Consider the following 17,278-nt stretch of genomic DNA (forward strand, 5'->3'; position numbering starts at 1 on the left):
AAAGAACCTTGTGAAACTTCACGGGTTGATACAACGCTCAATAAGAACCTATTGGAACTCATCCTAAGACAACAACGTGGGCATCTCTATTATCTAAGAAACAGATGTTTGAACTCAAACCTTTGTATATCATTTTATAACCCTTCCTTGAACTCTTTTCACTCAGGATAAATGCCATATTAACAATGTTACTATGTATAAAATCTTAGCAATTTCCCATTCTTCTATTTCAGCATACCTGTGGTTTTTTAGATGAATAAAACCTTATTAACTGGTTATCATTCGTCTTCCGTATTCTGAATCATTACTCTAGACGCTGGCAGTATGGGAGGGAGTTCACTGTAAAAACACTCCAAACACCTACATTCACAAACACAAAACATATGAAGCAAAACAAAACATATTTCCATATTCTTCATCATTTTTTTATTGGAAATTTCAGATGCTGTGCATGTTGTACGAAAGCTGCTGAAGAAGAAGGTGTAATGGGAGATAACTGCTGTCTTTGCAATATGGCTGCTTTAAGGAAATTTACAGAATTCACAGATACGGAAATATTGTATGCTTCTTTTCAAGATGAGGTAATATTTTTTATGCATTATATTTTTTATTAGTCAGTTCTTGTGCAAAATATCTAAGTTGTCAGAAACAAAGACAACAGTTTAAAAAAAACATTTTTTTTTTAAAGGAGTTCTGTTTGAAGGCTATATCAATGCGGTTTGTAGGAAACAATGGACACAAGTTAGCATGAATTACAAGAAAATCCAATGGAATTGCTGTGGATTGAAGGCAAATTACAATGAAATTTTATTGTTGCAAACCAAATTTAATCCTTTGGTTATTTATCTCCAAGAAACCTTCCTTAAGAATGAGGACAATTTGAATATAAAACACTATCAACAATATAACTACATTCATAATGCAGGACTTAATAATACTGTAAGCCTTTTCTCCCTCCCATTGCAAAACTCAACCATATTCTGCAAGGCAGAGAAAAAAAAATGACAAAATCCACTATAAAACAACCAAATCAAAAGCTACGAACTAACGATTGAAAATACAAGGAGCTTGAAGAATAAAAATCTCATATAAAATAACTGGATGCAACATCAAATACTATTCCCAAAAAAACTGGATTCAGCATTAAATAACCCAGATAGGGTTGATATGCCGTTAAACAAAAAGAAAAAAATTAACTCACTTGACCACCTTTAAAATATCCAATATTTTGATCCTCGCAGTCTGACTCAAGGCTATTCAATATTCGTCACCTTTGCTAATAAACAGCTGATTGTGATAATTTCTTGTTGGTGTATGCTATCCACCCTTAAAAGGAGAAGGTAATACTTGGGAAGATGTATAATGATAAATGAACATGTAAATTCTCCCTCAGAAGAAGGAGGCGGTTATGCCAGAAAGGATAGTCGCAGGACAACAGAACAAAAAGTACGCTATCATCACCCCTTAATCAAAAGCTAGTACTATAGTGCGTCAATAGGAGTAATAGTATAGTTTCGGCTTCAGACATGATAAGAAATATAACAGCCACCATGTGGGTCCACAAAGAAAAAGAGTGGGGAATTATGCTGTGTCGTTCATCATGAATTGAACCCAGAGTGTTCCACTTCCAAGATTGAATCATTATTTTTGTGCAATAACAAGACTTCACTTATGCATGGGCAAATTCTTATTGAGATAAAAAAAAAAGAACTTTCCTCCTGGGGGGCAGAGTAAAGTTGGGTTGGTTCTGTTATATGCAAGATAATGTCTAGGGGTAGACACACAACATATATTGAAAAAAAAAACAAAAAGCTTAAGAGAAAGAAGAAAAGAATTTATTGAACAGATAAACAATGAAGACAAATATTTACAAGAAAAAGCGTGCAAGGGAGGTAAATCAGGTTTTTTATGTTAAACTAGCTTTTTTGCAGTGTAATAATCGAGTTTGAGAAAATATATATTACTTTGGTCAGAATAGAAAATCAGAAAATCAATATTTACCAAGAGTCCAGTTCTTTTTGAGGGTGTTTGCAAAAAGGCTTATTTTAGGAAATTCCTTACAACCGAATTTTATCCCTGGAAATTGGCCGCAGTTATAAATAGTTGAAAGGTCGCCCTCAACTTAGCATTCCTTCTCAGAGCTGATTTAATAACTGAACTTATGACACTATTAGCATCTATTTATAGGCATGTGGATTGTAAGCTTCTGGAATTTCCAAAATGGAACACCTAGTATCATTGCCTTTTAAACTCTTCACTCCTTCCTTCTTTTATCCATGTGACATCATATCTCATGAAGGTTGAGCTGACATTGAGTAAACTGGCCGACCCTGACTGAATCTTATTTCCTATTATCTTCAACCAAAATTTTAATTGTTTAATGTAGAACGAGAACCATTGTCATGTTTTCAAGATTGTGATTTTTCTTTTTCTTTCCAGATTTTTAAAACTCCTTTCTTTGTCTCTGTTGATCCCAGAAATGCTGCAGTTGTGATATCAATCAGGGGAACATTGTCATTCCAGGTGAGACACCTTTGCCAAAAACATGGGAAATTTTTTAATCAAAATAAAACATGGTACATTGGAAACCCTGTAACGTGGATAACTATTTTTATATCACCCTTGTCCGCATGATTGAATGGTTGTCTAATGAGTTATGGCTCGAAAAATTCTCAATTATAGATACAGTTTGGTAGCCAATTTTCAAATTTTCACTGGAGTATTATATGGTACTATATATATATATATATATATATATATATATATATATACATACATATATATATATATTATTTTTAAAATATAATTATCCACTGACATGTGTTTCATCATCTACGACTCATCAGAGTGGCTGAATGAGTCGTAGATGACGAAACACGTGTCAGTGGATAATTGTTTTTTAAAAATAATATATATACCGCTCCTCATGTGGGGGTACCAAATTGGTTAAAAGGAAAATTATTCCCAACTCATTTAGGTAAAAATGCACTTTTGTAAATAATTGAATTCATTCAAAACATATCGCTAAAACCAAAACAAAACAACATCTATATATATATATATATATATATATATATATATATATATATATATATATATATATATATGCTCGCAGTTATTAGTGTAAAGGTTGCGTTCATAGCATGGCTATGTGGAATAAACTCTTAACATGGATATGCCAATGTTTGTCTACCTTTCGTGTTACAATGTAAGTTTATTACCTAGTATAGCAGTTCAGACTGCAACAAAACAATTTTATCATAAATGTTTATTTATAAAGTAAAAAAAAATTTGCATTCAAATTTATATGACTCCATCATCTAATTCATTTCCTGTGAGCCTCCTGATCAGAACATTAAAAAAAAATTACACAGACTTTTCTGCCATGTGGAATGAAAATGAAAAAAAAAAAAAGCATAAACTGTTTCTATGCCTAATTATCACATAGATCATCAAACTAAACTGATATTAAATTTGAAATTAGTAAAAGTTTATTTGAAATCAAATTCTATTATTGGCCTCTTGAATTTCCAATTCAAATTTACACAATGTTTACATGGAGGAAAAAATCTTTAATCTCTGTGGATGTTTGGACCAGCTTTTTCTTCTTGCTTTTTGGTGTCTGTAATAAGGGGAGGAGTTTAAAAGAAAAGCAATTAATAACAAATAATACCATTTTCTTCTGGAGTTGTTTCAACAGTGTATAGCATTGTATGTATACTCTCTCTCTCTTTGACGGAATGATCATTACTGACCAGTTATGGCACTCTTCACGAATCATCGCCATTGACTCTGGTTCTGTACCAATTAGAGAAACTTAGCCATTTTAATGTCCGTGATGTCCTTCATGTTGTCTGACATTTTTGTTTTTGGTCTTCCACGTCCTCTTTTGCTAGAGGTTATACTAAAGAGCAGATCTTTTGTTCGGGCGTCTGTTCTGGCCACATGACCCCAAAATTGCTATTTCCTTTCATTGATGTTGTCCAGCAGTTTCCGGCATCGTTCAATCTTCTCCTGGACCTATTCATTTGTACGTTTATTCACTAAGCTGACACAATGAAGTTTACAATAGTGCCACAATTTTCCTCTTGTCGACTTTCTACATGACCCAACATTTTGCTCTGTATGTTGCTATTGAGAATACCAAAGCTTGCAGTTGTTTCTTTGTGCGTTGTGAAATGGATCTGTATTTCCATACATTGGTTGTAGATGAATATGAGCTGCAATTTCCTCAGCCGTCGCCATGGTTGTGGTGAACCTAAAAAATGATGTTTCGTCACTTTGACATTGTAAATGTAAAAAAATCCAAATCAGTCTCTTTTTTTTACCACGTCGTTCCTCCCATGATGCCATATCCTGCAATGTAGCCATAAGGCTTGTTTGTTTATTTCTAACTGAATTTTCCATTAATCTAACTTTATGTTTACTCGAACCTTCTGTGAAAAAATACTGTTTTTAACATTATTTTTACTACTGTACTTTTAAGCTTGAAAATGTCTTTATAGTTAATGCCTTTCTTTTCTCTCTCTCTTGTTTTTCTCCATTTAACCAGGATGCTCTCACTGATCTGACAGCGGCCACTGAGAAAATGTATGAATCTGGAAATTCAGACTTCACATGTCACAAAGGCATCCTACAAGCCGCTCGGTACATCCGATACGAACTTGAGGTCCAATCGCTCTTAGAGAAAGGTTTTGAGAAAACCAGGGTAAGATTTTTCAACTTGCAGTGAAATTCCAAAATTTATTATCATAGAAAACAAAGCCGTGTATTCGCTCTGGTGCTAACAGATCAGGCTGTCTGAACATATGGGCTTCCTGACTTAAGGCCCTGTCGGTGGGGCATTAGAATATGCCGACTGCCCCCCCTGCAGAGAGTAAAAGTCCCTCAATGGGGGTCCTGGATATGATCTTAAACTATATCCAGTGGTGAGGCCCCAGCTTGTGGGCTTTGGGAAGTGTGGAGCCACCCTTTAATTACCATTGCTCCCAGGTCCACTCTGACCCGGAGTGGTAGTACCTGTTAGGGTCCCAACTATGGGTTAAATAGAAACCGAGGTGAAAACAACAAATATATTTTATTAAAAAAATTTTTCTTCAAAATCTTTGGATTCGGCATTAAATAACCCGAAAAGGGTTGATATGCAGTAAAACAAAAACAACCAACCAATCCTGACTTAAACGCACCAATTATTGGTGTTATTGCTTTTTCCTTTCCTTTTGGCTAAACTCAATCATGTTCTGCAAATCCAAAAACAAAAACATTTGTTCTCTACGAAACAACCAAACTAAATACTATGAATAAGTATCTGAAGATATAAAGAACTTCAGGCAAAAAATCTTTTTCCAAAATTATTGGATTTGCCATGAAAAAAACCCTAAAGTGTTGATATGCCGTAAAACAACCAAATCAAACACCATGAATAAATATTTGAAGATATAAAAAACTTCAAACATAAAATCTTTTTTTTTAAATTAGCAGATTCGGCATAAATAACCCAAAAAGGTTTGATATGCTTTAATTTCCTAGAACTGCCTGCATGTGGAACACTGTTCCATTGGCTTTGTTCACAACCGATTACAATATGGTAGCCTTCAAGTCCAAAATAAACAAATTCTTGTTGAGCTGTCCTCTTAAATAATCAAATTCTACTCAATCTACACCATTAATGATTACTACACTACCACCTTGCATTCATTAACCCTTATTCTTAAGTGGCCTTCAGGCTTTGATAAGTGGTGACAAAAAAAAATTACCTAAAACTGTGTATTCTCTGGCCCAAACAACCTAATTCGTGAAATTTTAAGATTCCAGCTCTGTCTCAATTTTTAAATGGTCAAGTCGTAATGATTTCTATATCTTACATATATATATATATATATATATATATATATATATATATATATGTATAATCTTATTTTTATATAATCTTATATATAAAGTAAAGAAATTACCTCTTCCCATCAATACTTTTGTGATGAATAGCCTTTTTTTAGTCATTTATGTCAAATATTGCTCAGTGTTATTAAAAACAAAACTTTTATTTTTAATTTCATCATTTTTAATATTTAATCCTGATCAATATTTTAGTTTCTTCTTTAATTTAAATGGCAGTTGTATGTATGTATGTATATCTGTATGTATGTCTGGCTAAAACTTAAAAAAAAACAACAAACACCCATGCAGTTGGTATTTGTTTGATCAGCATTTTCCAGATAAATAATATCTAAAATTTAGAAAAAATTGTTCATTCTTGGTGTAAGTTTCATTTGCAAGTGGGGTCTGTTTTCCAGCCACTAATTAAATAGAAGTAACTATGATTTTTTTTCAATGTGTTGACTGTTGTGCAGACTCATTCCTCAATAAATCTATAAAATGGTGTTTGTATGTCCAGTGAGAGGACGAAGAAGAAAGGAGGATTGAGAGAAGAAAAGGAAGAAGATATCAACGGATAAGTTTTAATAGAAATATGTTGCATTGTGTTGTACATAAATAAATTAAGAACAGCAGGAATGACGTGTTTGAACTTTTGAGATGATGATTAGTTATTCGTATTATTTGGATTCTTCAAACTATTGTCTCTTCCCTGCAATCTCTTTCCCACAGAAGAGATGGTGTTAGCCTGTCTCTGCTTAATTGTTATTTTCATGGCAAGTGCTCATCTGGGCTCCAATCTATGGTCCCCCCCCCCTTGTTTGACTTTTACGAAAGACACTCATCTAGCTGAAACCACTATCAATAATTTCCCCCTACTCTTTATCTGTGCCTAAACCTTAATGTGGATTCCATGAACAAAGCTTATTTCTTCGAACTGCACACCTGTGGAACTCTGTTCCGTTTTCCTGCTTTCCAACTGACTACAATATGCTTGTCTTCAAGTCCGACGGAAACAAGTTCTTGGTGAGCCGTTCCCTTTAGTAATCCAATTTACCAAATTTACATTACTAACAATTATTATGATATTTCCCAATTGACTGCCATACATTCATTAACCCTTATCCTTGAGTGGCCTCCAGGCCTTGATAAGTGGTGACTCCTTTGTAAAAAAAGAAAAAAAAAACTACAACCACTCGAAATAATTTTTTCTAATAATAATTAGTGGGGAACACACTATCATGGAAGAGAGGAAGTCGAAGGTGAGGTCCCAGCTGCCTATAACATGGTTCAATGTAAAAAAATTCTTGTTGAGCCGTCCTCTTAAATAATCAAATACTGCCCAGTTTTACCTATCTTCAATCTTCTCAAGATGTTATTGCCCACTTGATAAGCTCATTAACCTGTATCCTCAAGTGGTCTCTGGGCCTGGATAAATGGTGATTGTTTTCTATTAAACTGAAAGCGGACGTTGACTTTATTCTATTAGATTTAAAAAAATATTTATCTTCACAGTTGGTTAATGGTATTGAACAGGCAATGTTGACTCAACAGGTCACAGGTCATCTAGTACAAGGGGTTTTTTATTGTTTTTTTTTTTTCATCTTTCTATACTGTGCGGATTTAAAAGGAACTTGGAAAAGTTTCTTTCCAAAAACTTCCTGTGTGGGGAACACACTATCATGGGAGAGAAAAAGTCGAGGGGGGATATCCCAGTTGCCTATAACATGATTGAATTTAAACAAATTCTTGTTGACTCATTCTCTTAAATAATTGTTTTTTTTTTGCCACCTCTAAAAAAACATCCTTTAATTTCTTGTATATATCTGTGCCATCACACAAAGTACAAAAATATGGGATGATAAAAGGGAAAGAACATCTGGGTTGGTGCATCTATCATTAGTCTCTCCCTCTTGCATAGGATGTCCATAAAAGAGTTTGCAGTCTAATATATCCCACTTTGGCAACTAAGCTCCAACCCCTGTCCCATCGCCGCAATGTTGCATCTCTGTGCCTGTTTTACAAGTATTTTAATGGAATGTGCTCTGATGAACTCATTGTACTTGTGCCTCTTCGACATACATATCCCTAACAAACCTGTTTAGCAACAAAATCTCACCCCTTCACTGTTGAGGTCCCTAAATGCCAGAAAGCTTTCTACTCTAATAGTTTCTCCCCTCGAACAGCTAAACTTTGGAATTTCTTTCCTGCTACCTGCTTCCTTGACTGTACTGATATGCAGAAATTTAAATGTAATGTAAACAAACATCTTGTTAATCTTACCTAGGCATGGTTCCAAATAGTAGACCCTTACATCCAAGTCGCGATATACCTTGTTAGGGATGAATGTAAGAAAAAAAAAACATTTAAAAAAAAAGTTAGACACCTTCTGCTGCTTTCAGTCTATTTCCATTAAATGTTTTCTTTTTGTTTGTCCATGTTTTCTATATGGATTTATATATGTCAGGGGTGTGAGTTCCATTATATTTTATAAATATAAATTTCAAGCAAGTAAAAAATATTTGTTTCATAATATTGCATTGTAATTTAGCTTTCAAACATACCTGATACGTATCTTATTTTATTCGGATTTATATATATTTTTTTTTTCCATCTTTTATATCTTCTTTTAAATTTACAATTCCATTTTCTTTAATTACAGATCTGACAACTATCGATTATTTTGAGTTCAGCTTAGTTTGGCAATTCATCATAGGTAACAGACACCTGAGCAGCGTTGCAAATTGTGCACATTTGATGAACTAATAATTTTATGAAATGGATGTATCAACTGGCCACCTAGATTACGCCATATACATGCAAGCCGCTGACGACATATGTCTGAAATTGTATTTAAGTTATAAATGTCAAAAATTAATCTTTGGAATAAACCACATATTTGTATAATAAAGATATTTATTTTGATTTAAAGTTCACCATCTCTAAAAGAACACTTTTTATTTTCTTAATTTTAATTATTTTTTTATTTTCAGGGTACCAGAATTGTCGTAACTGGACACAGCCTTGGTGCAGGAACAGCAGCAATATTGTCCATTTTATTGAAAGAGAAATATAATGATGTCCATTGTTTTGCTTATGCACCTCCCGGTGGTCTGCTCTGGTCAGTAAAAAAATATATATCCTTAACTATATTATGCTGATGATGTTCGTCCATTGTTTGTAAGATGACCGTGATCATGCAATTGTTCTGTGGGTTCGAAGATGGCTTGTTAGATTAATTCGACCTCTGAAGTATTCCCCCCGCATGTTGGGCACCTGTGGCATAATTCTGTATCAAATGTGTTGACTGCTCTATCTTTTCTAATGTTATGTTTTCTCTTGCATTCTTCATAGCATGCAGATTCATCAGTTGTAACCCATTTGTGAGTTGCAGTTATATTTTTCCCGTGAGTTTGAATGTTTGAGGGAGACCTTCAGATTGTCCTTGAATCGTTTCCGCTGTTCTCCTGCGAATCATTTTCCTTTGGAAAAAGGGAAAAAGGAGCTGTTTTGGAGCCTTGAATCAGGCATGCAGAATAATTGACCTGCCCAATGAACCTAGCACTGCTGACGGAAGGTTTTCCTAGGTTAAAACCTTTGTCTGGTATTTTGTCTTGCCACTTGATTTTTAATAATTTACTATATAATAAAGAATAATATGCTGCCCTGGATTAAATCATCTGCGATGACATTATATATAACATAATCTGCTATGACATTCTGTATGATGTATATCATAAACAAACATACAGGAATACGGTTTTATTATAATATATATATTTCATCATACATCATCACACAAAGTTAGTACAAAACTGTAGGATGATAAAAAAGTTGAACATCTTCTGCTTTCACTCTATTTCCATTAAATGTTTTTTCTATATGGATTTTTTCTTCCATTTTTTTATATCTTCTTTTATTATCTTCTGCAAGCATCTTTTTTTTTTTAACCTCTGATAGTTATTTTGTTTATATATATATATTAAATGAAATACTGAAATGTTGTAGGATTACAGATTATATAATACTGCAAAATAAAATCCAAATAGTATCAATGTTTATAAGATAATCCCAAGCAGATAAAGAAAGCCCGGTATGATAGACAAAGCAATAATAGAAATTCTGAATTAAATTATGTAGAATTAAAATAAAGTTTATTTTTTGACAAAGGAGTACAAATAATTATTAACGTTTTTTTATTAAATAATTCAATTCATATATTATAGATGTTTTATGAATAAAATAAATAAATTATATTAGTTTACATCCAAAAAATATGAGTGATCGTTCAGATCTAAAGGAGACTATCTCCCCAATTTCCTACGAAGAGACAATTTATACCAGATTTGATTATCGTCAAAATCAACAAAAATCAATGTAACTTTAGCATGTTGTAATGTGGCTGTTACGCTTTTTAACTATGTTGTTACACTTCAAACCTCTCAGACCCACACACCGTCTGGCACCGTCACAAAGAAACAAACAAATGAAAAAGAGGAAAGAAATAAAAATCCGACTCAGCACCTTTTTTAAGTGCAAATGAAATGCATTTATTTGCAGTTCTTCCGAAACAATGCATTTCATTATCTTGCGAACATCTTTTTTTCGCACAGTAACTTGTTCGTTCTTAGATCAGATTTTTTCGATTATCGATTATAATAAAGACATTCCAATACACAACCTATCTAAGAACACTGCACGTAAAGTACATTAGTGTGTGGAATTTTTAAAAAATCGGCCCAGTTGTTTAGGAGTCCATAGGGAACGAACATATGCAGACAAAGTTTCTTTTATATAGTAGTAGAGACTTTTGTTCAATCTTTTCTTGTACAAATGTTAAATACAAATATTATATATTTTATTATTGGAATCCTTTGAGATGAGTAATTTATGTATTTGTGGATTGTTATCCTCATCTCCATAATTGTTGTTTCACTACGTTTCGGCCAATTCATACTCTGGCTTTCTTTATGTGATTAACTGTGACAGGAAATGAATGCTTGGTTTCATAACTGTATCCTCAGTAAATACTGCCTTCCATAGTTGTTGTTGTTTCACCACGTTTTGGCCAACTAAACCTCTGGCCTGTTTTGGGTAGGATTGAAACTGCTATCTTCAGACAATGTTCACCTGGAACCGTAGAGATTTAACGCCTCTATCCACTGCACCACGGGCCTCATGATGCAGTGGATAAAGGTATTAAGTCTTTTACGAGGGATACAGTTACGAGACTCAGCATTCCTATTCCGTTGCAGTTAATGTAATGTGCATCCAGGAGACAAGCGCCCGCGTGTTGTGTGGGTGCGTAAGAGAGACGGACGAAAAGGAAAGACTTACCTCGGGACCGGCTCGGCATCGCCGACCGAAAATAGATAAAGAAAGATCAAGATGGCGGCCGCCGTCTTTTGTAAAGGATGATATCTCGCAAAGTCACACGAATTCTCGCAATATGCAACTTTAGCCAGCCTACAACGGCCATAAAAGCGGGTGATTGAAAGACGTTGGGAGAGCGATGATTGACTTGGTCAGGAATCGTGTTGCTATTGCTTCTCGTGCCGTGTGAGGATATCTTACCGTTGTTGGGTCCGGTCTGAGTAACCGTTCGCGTCCGTCTAGGCACCTTGCTATTTGAATTCCGTGCAGAACCGGTGTTTACTGGTTATTGAATTGCTTTACGTTGCTGCAACATTATACATCTACAGAGGGCGCAGTACTTTTAAAGGACTTTCCTCACACATTTTTTTATTACAGTTAATCACATGAAGAAGGCCAGAGGATGAGTTGGCCGAAACGTGGTGAAACAACAACAACTGTGAAGATAAGGATAACAGTCTGCAAAAAAATAACCTATGCTAGCAGGAGCGTGACTCTCTCTGACTGGTTGAAGACCAGTATCTCTAATCAATCAAGTTGGAGTATTTTGATAGAATTCACCAATCAGTATTTCAATCAATAAACATCAAATATTCTATAGAGATTGTTTTTGCTGTTGCTTGTTGTTGCACAATGTATTTTGATTTTTTATTGTTAAATAATATTTCTTTTTCTTCAGTCGTTCAGCCAGTGATTACAGCCAGGAGTTTACCTGTTCTGTGGTTTTAGGAGATGATCTTGTTCCAAGATTGGGTCTATACAATGTTGAAAAATTAAAGATGGAAGTTGCAACAGCTGTAAACTCCTGCGACCTACCCAAAGTAAGTTGTTTTAGCTGTTTTGTTTTTATTTATATTTTTTTTAGATATGTTCAAACATATTAAGAATATTTTTTTAACCATTTCTTTTTTTATATTTCATTTCTTTTTTATATTTCATTTCTTTTTTTATATTTCATTTCTTTTTTATATTTCATTTCTTTTTTATATTTCATTTCTTTTTTATATTTAATTTCTTTTTTATATTTCATTTCTTTTTTATATTTCATTTCTTTTTTTATATTTCATTTCTTTTTTATATTTCATTTCTTTTTTATATTTCATTTCTTTTTTTATATTTCATTTCATTTTTATATTTCATTTCTTTTTTATATTTAATTTCTTTTTTATATTTCATTTCTTTTTTTATATTTCATTTCTTTTTTATATTTCATTTCTTTTTTATATTTCATTTCTTTTTTATATTTCATTTCTTTTTTTATATTTCATTTCATTTTTATATTTCATTTCTTTTTTATATTTAATTTCTTTTTTATATTTCATTTCATTTTTATATTTCATTTCTTTTTTATATTTCATTTCTTTTTTTATATTTCATTTCATTTTTATATTTCATTTCTTTTTTATATTTCATTTCTTTTTTATATTTCATTTCTTTTTTATATTTCATTTCTTTTTTATATTTCATTTCTTTTTTTATATTTCATTTCTTTTTTATATTTCATTTCTTTTTTATATTTCATTTCTTTTTTTATATTTCATTTCATTTTTATATTTCATTTCTTTTTTATATTTCATTTCTTTTTTATATTTCATTTCATTTTTATATTTCATTTCTTTTTTATATTTCATTTCTTTTTTTATATTTCATTTCTTTTTTATATTTCATTTCTTTTTTATATTTCATTTCTTTTTTATATTTCATTTCTTTTTTTATATTTCATTTCTTTTTTATATTTCATTTCTTTTTTATATTTCATTTCTTTTTTTATATTTCATTTCTTTTTTATATTTCATTTCTTTTTTATATTTCATTTCTTTTTTATATTTCATTTTTTTTTATATTTCATTTCTTTTTTATATTTCATTTCTTTTTTTATATTTCATTTCTTTTTTATATTTCATTTCTTTTTTATATTTCATTTCTTTTTTTATATTTCATTTCTTTTTTATATTTCATTTCTTTTTTATATTTCATTTCTTTTTTATATTTCATTTCTTTTTTTATATTTCATTTCTTTTTTATATTTCATTTCTTTTTTATATTTCATTTCTTTTTTATATTTCATTTCTTTTTTATATTTCATTTCTTTTTTATATTTCATTTTTTTTATATTTCATTTCTTTTTTATATTTCATTTCTTTTTTTATATTTCGTTTCTTTTTTATATTTCATTTCTTTTTTATATTTCATTTCTTTTTTATATTTCATTTCTTTTTTATATTTCATTTCTTTTTTTATATTTCATTTCTTTTTTTATATTTCATTTTTTTATATTTCATTTCTTTTTTATATTTCATTTCTTTTTTATATTTCATTTCTTTTTTTATATTCAATTTCTTTTTTATATTTCATTTCTTTTTTATATTTCATTTCTTTTTTATATTTCATTTTTTTTATATTTCATTTTTTTTATATTTCATTTTTTTTATATTTCATTTTTTTTATATTTCATTTCTTTTTTATATTTCATTTCTTTTTTATATTTCATTTCTTTTTTTATATTCAATTTCTTTTTTTATATTCAATTTCTTTTTTTATATTTCATTTCTTTTTTTTATATTTCATTTCTTTTTTATATTTCATTTCTTTTTTATATTTCATTTCTTTTTTATATTTCATTTCTTTTTTATATTTCATTTCTTTTTTATATTTCATTTCTTTTTTATATTTCATTTCTTTTTTTATATTTCATTTCTTTTTTATATTTCATTTCTTTTTTATATTTCATTTCTTTTTTTATATTTCATTTCTTTTTTTATATTCAATTTCTTTTTTTATATTTCATTTCTTTTTTTATATTTCATTTCTTTTTTATATTTCATTTCTTTTTTTATATTTCATTTCTTTTTTTATATTTCATTTTTTTATATTTCATTTCTTTTTTATATTTCATTTCATTTTTTATATTTCATTTCTTTTTTTATATTTCATTTCTTTTTTTATATTTCATTTCTTTTTTTATATTTCATTTCTTTTTTTATATTTCATTTTTTTATATTTCATTTCTTTTTTATATTTCATTTCATTTTTTATATTTCATTTCTTTTTTTATATTTCATTTCATTTTTTTATATTTCATTTCTTTTTTTATATTTCATTTCTTTTTTTATATTCAATTTCTTTTTTTATATTTCATTTCTTTTTTTATATTTCATTTCTTTTTTATATTTCATTTCTTTTTTATATTTCATTTCCATTTCCTATCTGCATCCCTGTTTCTTCTAATATCATCCTGCCTTTGTGAAATTTTGTGATTATTTACATATCACATGTAATAACTACAATATTGACAAAACTTAATAACTTTCAACTGAACTTCACTCTATAGTCACCCCCCTTGCTAAACTTTTGCAAATAAAAAAAACACTTGATTAGCTGCAACCACTATATGATTTTTCCCCACTCTCTGTCTGTACCTAAATCTAAACATAGATTCCATAAAAAAAAACTTTTTTCCCAGAACTGTTCGTCTGTAGAACACTGTTCCGCTGCCCTGCTTCTCAGTTGAATACAACATGTAGCCTTCAGATCCAATGTAAACAAATTCTTGTTTAGCCATCCGCATAAATAATCATTTACACCATTAACGATTACTATGCTACCACTTTACATTCATTAACCCTTATCCTCGAGTGGCCTTCAGGCACCTTGATAAATGATGACTCCCAAGTAAAAAAAAAAAAGGATTTAAGCTCAACAGAGTCATAAAACTGGACAGCATTAAGAATGCACTGGTTATGCACAACTGCTAATTTTAAAATCATGCATTTAACAAAGATCTGTAGTAATCAAATGCACACACGATACGAAACAAGTGTGACTCCTTAAAGTCATCTTCATATCTTATCTTAAACATCACATTGACAAAAGGGCTGCTTTCTTTCAGGTAGCACCACAATTAACCAAAAAAGTCATAAACGAAGAATATTTCACTTTATTTAAATTTGAAATATTTATTTGCACAAAATATAAAATTACATTATGAACAAATTAGGCACACGGTCATTCAAAAATTCTGTTGGACATCCTTGCTCAAGTACTTAAAATTGTTTGTCCTACTCTTGCTGTCAAGTACTTAAATTGTCTATCCTACTCTTAACTAGAAATATTTCATTCACTCCAGGGGCTGTCCTACTTAAGATAACCCCAAATCTGAAAAAAGTTTTATTGAATTATTTACAGTAATAACATTTCATTGGCAAGGGAATCTGGAATAAACAAGAAGCAACAAACTTTCACCTTCTTTCTCCCTCCATGTTTTATCTTTGTCTTTCACTACTAGAAAATATTGACTGCATTTTTTAATCGTTTCTCTTTTTCTTTTCTTCATTTTCTCTTACTTTACTTCTCATCATTATTTAAGAGAAGTGGTGCCATGAATTGGTTTACAGATAATGGAATACGCAAATTTTCTGTTCATTCTAGCCAGTCAAAAAATATGAATATAACTTTCTCATGAATTTAAAAATTTAAACTAAATTCAAAAGTTGAAGAGTTAGGTGCATTTTTGTCTGGTGTTGTGTTTCATATTGGTATTTCAGTGTAATATTCGACATTTTGTGTTTATCTACATGTTTCTTTGGATTTAATGGGATTTGAAACTGCAACTTGTTTACAGCTCTGGTTTGCGATATTAAATATCTACTTTTAAGACGGTTTGCCCATTTCTTATAATGTTTTTTTTTTTTTTTTTTTTTTTTTTTTTTTACACAGTGATCACCACTTATCAAGGCCCGGAAGCCACTCGGGGATAAGGGTTATTGCAAGTACATTACGTTAGTGAGGAGATTTGCTGAAATGTTTACTTAAGGGGGTGGTTCATTAGGAATTTGTTAACATTGGACTTGAAGACAACCAAGTTGTAGTCCGGAGGGAAGCAGGCAGACGGAACAGAGTTCCACAGGCGTGCAGTTCTAAGAAAGAAGCTTTGTTCATGGAATCTGCGTTTTGATTTAGGCACAGATATAGAGTGGGGGAAATTTTTCACAGTGGATTCAGCTAGACGGGTGTTTTTCGTGAAAGATTGGCGAGGGGGGACCAGAGATTGGAGTTCAGACGAGCATCTGCCATGGAAATAACGATAAAACAAGGACAGGCTCGCAACGTCTCTTCTGTGGGAGAGAGGTTGCAGGGTAGAGAAAAGGGCATCCCCCACTAAGTCACGAAGTCTATTTTGTACTCTGTCAAGGCAGGATAGGCTATTTTAGCAGCTCCTGCCCAGATATGGCAACAGTATTCCATCCTTGGACGTACTTGGCTTTTATATAGATAGAGAATTGCATCAGTAATCTTCTGGAGCGGTAGAAGGATCCCACTATCTTTCCAGCGACCTTGGCAACAGACTTGATGTACGTGTTCCATTTCAGATCAGGAGTAAAGGTCAAACCCAGAAGCTTGTCAAAACACGGGGCCTCACCCAGACGAGAGCCATCCATCACAATTGATGCCAGATGGGGATCGGAGCGTTGATGATGTAAGGATAGGAGCTTGGTTTTGGATGCATTAAAGGTAACCATCCACATCTTCCCCCACTGAACCACGCGCTCGAGATCAGAGGAGAGAGAATCAGAGAGAACTTTGTCATTTACAGCCTTTGATGTGTTGCCGTAGATGGTCGTGTCATCAGCATAGATGTCAACGAATGATTTAAGTATGTGTTTAGGGAGGTCATTGATGTAGATCAGGAAGAGAGTTGGGCCCAGGATTGACCCCTGAGGGACTCCAGCATTTATATTGCAGGCCTCCGATTTTTGTCCATCTACCACTACTCTTATGAGCCTATTTGTAAGTGAAACTATTAAAGACTATCATGATTACTTAGAATTGCCCGGCGACATGAACAACAAATTAAAAGAAATAAAAAGTATTTAACATCTTACTTTTAGAAATTCTCAAGCTCTGTCAATCCTCCCTTTTCTTCTCTCTCATTACCTCCTTCCATCTTTCTTCTCTCTATCCTTCTATCATCCCTTCTCTCGCTTTCTCTGGCAAAATCACTGATGAATTACTACATAAGATGTTTCTGAAT

The 17,278-nt window shown here is 31.5% G+C and overlaps 1 protein-coding gene across 1 annotated transcript in view; it reads left to right on the forward strand.

The window, feature by feature from the left end:
• LOC145246573 (diacylglycerol lipase-beta-like) overlaps window positions 1-17,278 on the forward strand; it is a 60,562-nt gene that overhangs the window by 30,624 nt on the left and 12,660 nt on the right. Inside the window, exons 6-10 of the mRNA XM_080108186.1 lie at window positions 443-581; window positions 2,440-2,523; window positions 4,553-4,708; window positions 8,868-8,995; window positions 11,927-12,068. Of these exons, the coding sequence (XP_079964312.1) occupies window positions 443-581; window positions 2,440-2,523; window positions 4,553-4,708; window positions 8,868-8,995; window positions 11,927-12,068 (649 nt within the window). The remainder of the gene's footprint in view (window positions 1-442; window positions 582-2,439; window positions 2,524-4,552; window positions 4,709-8,867; window positions 8,996-11,926; window positions 12,069-17,278) is intronic.

The sequence above is a fragment of the Euprymna scolopes genome, chromosome 24 (assembly GCF_053919585.1).
Source record: "Euprymna scolopes isolate OS-2025 chromosome 24, ASM5391958v1, whole genome shotgun sequence".
In the NCBI taxonomy this organism is placed as follows: Eukaryota; Metazoa; Mollusca; class Cephalopoda; order Sepiida; family Sepiolidae; genus Euprymna; species Euprymna scolopes.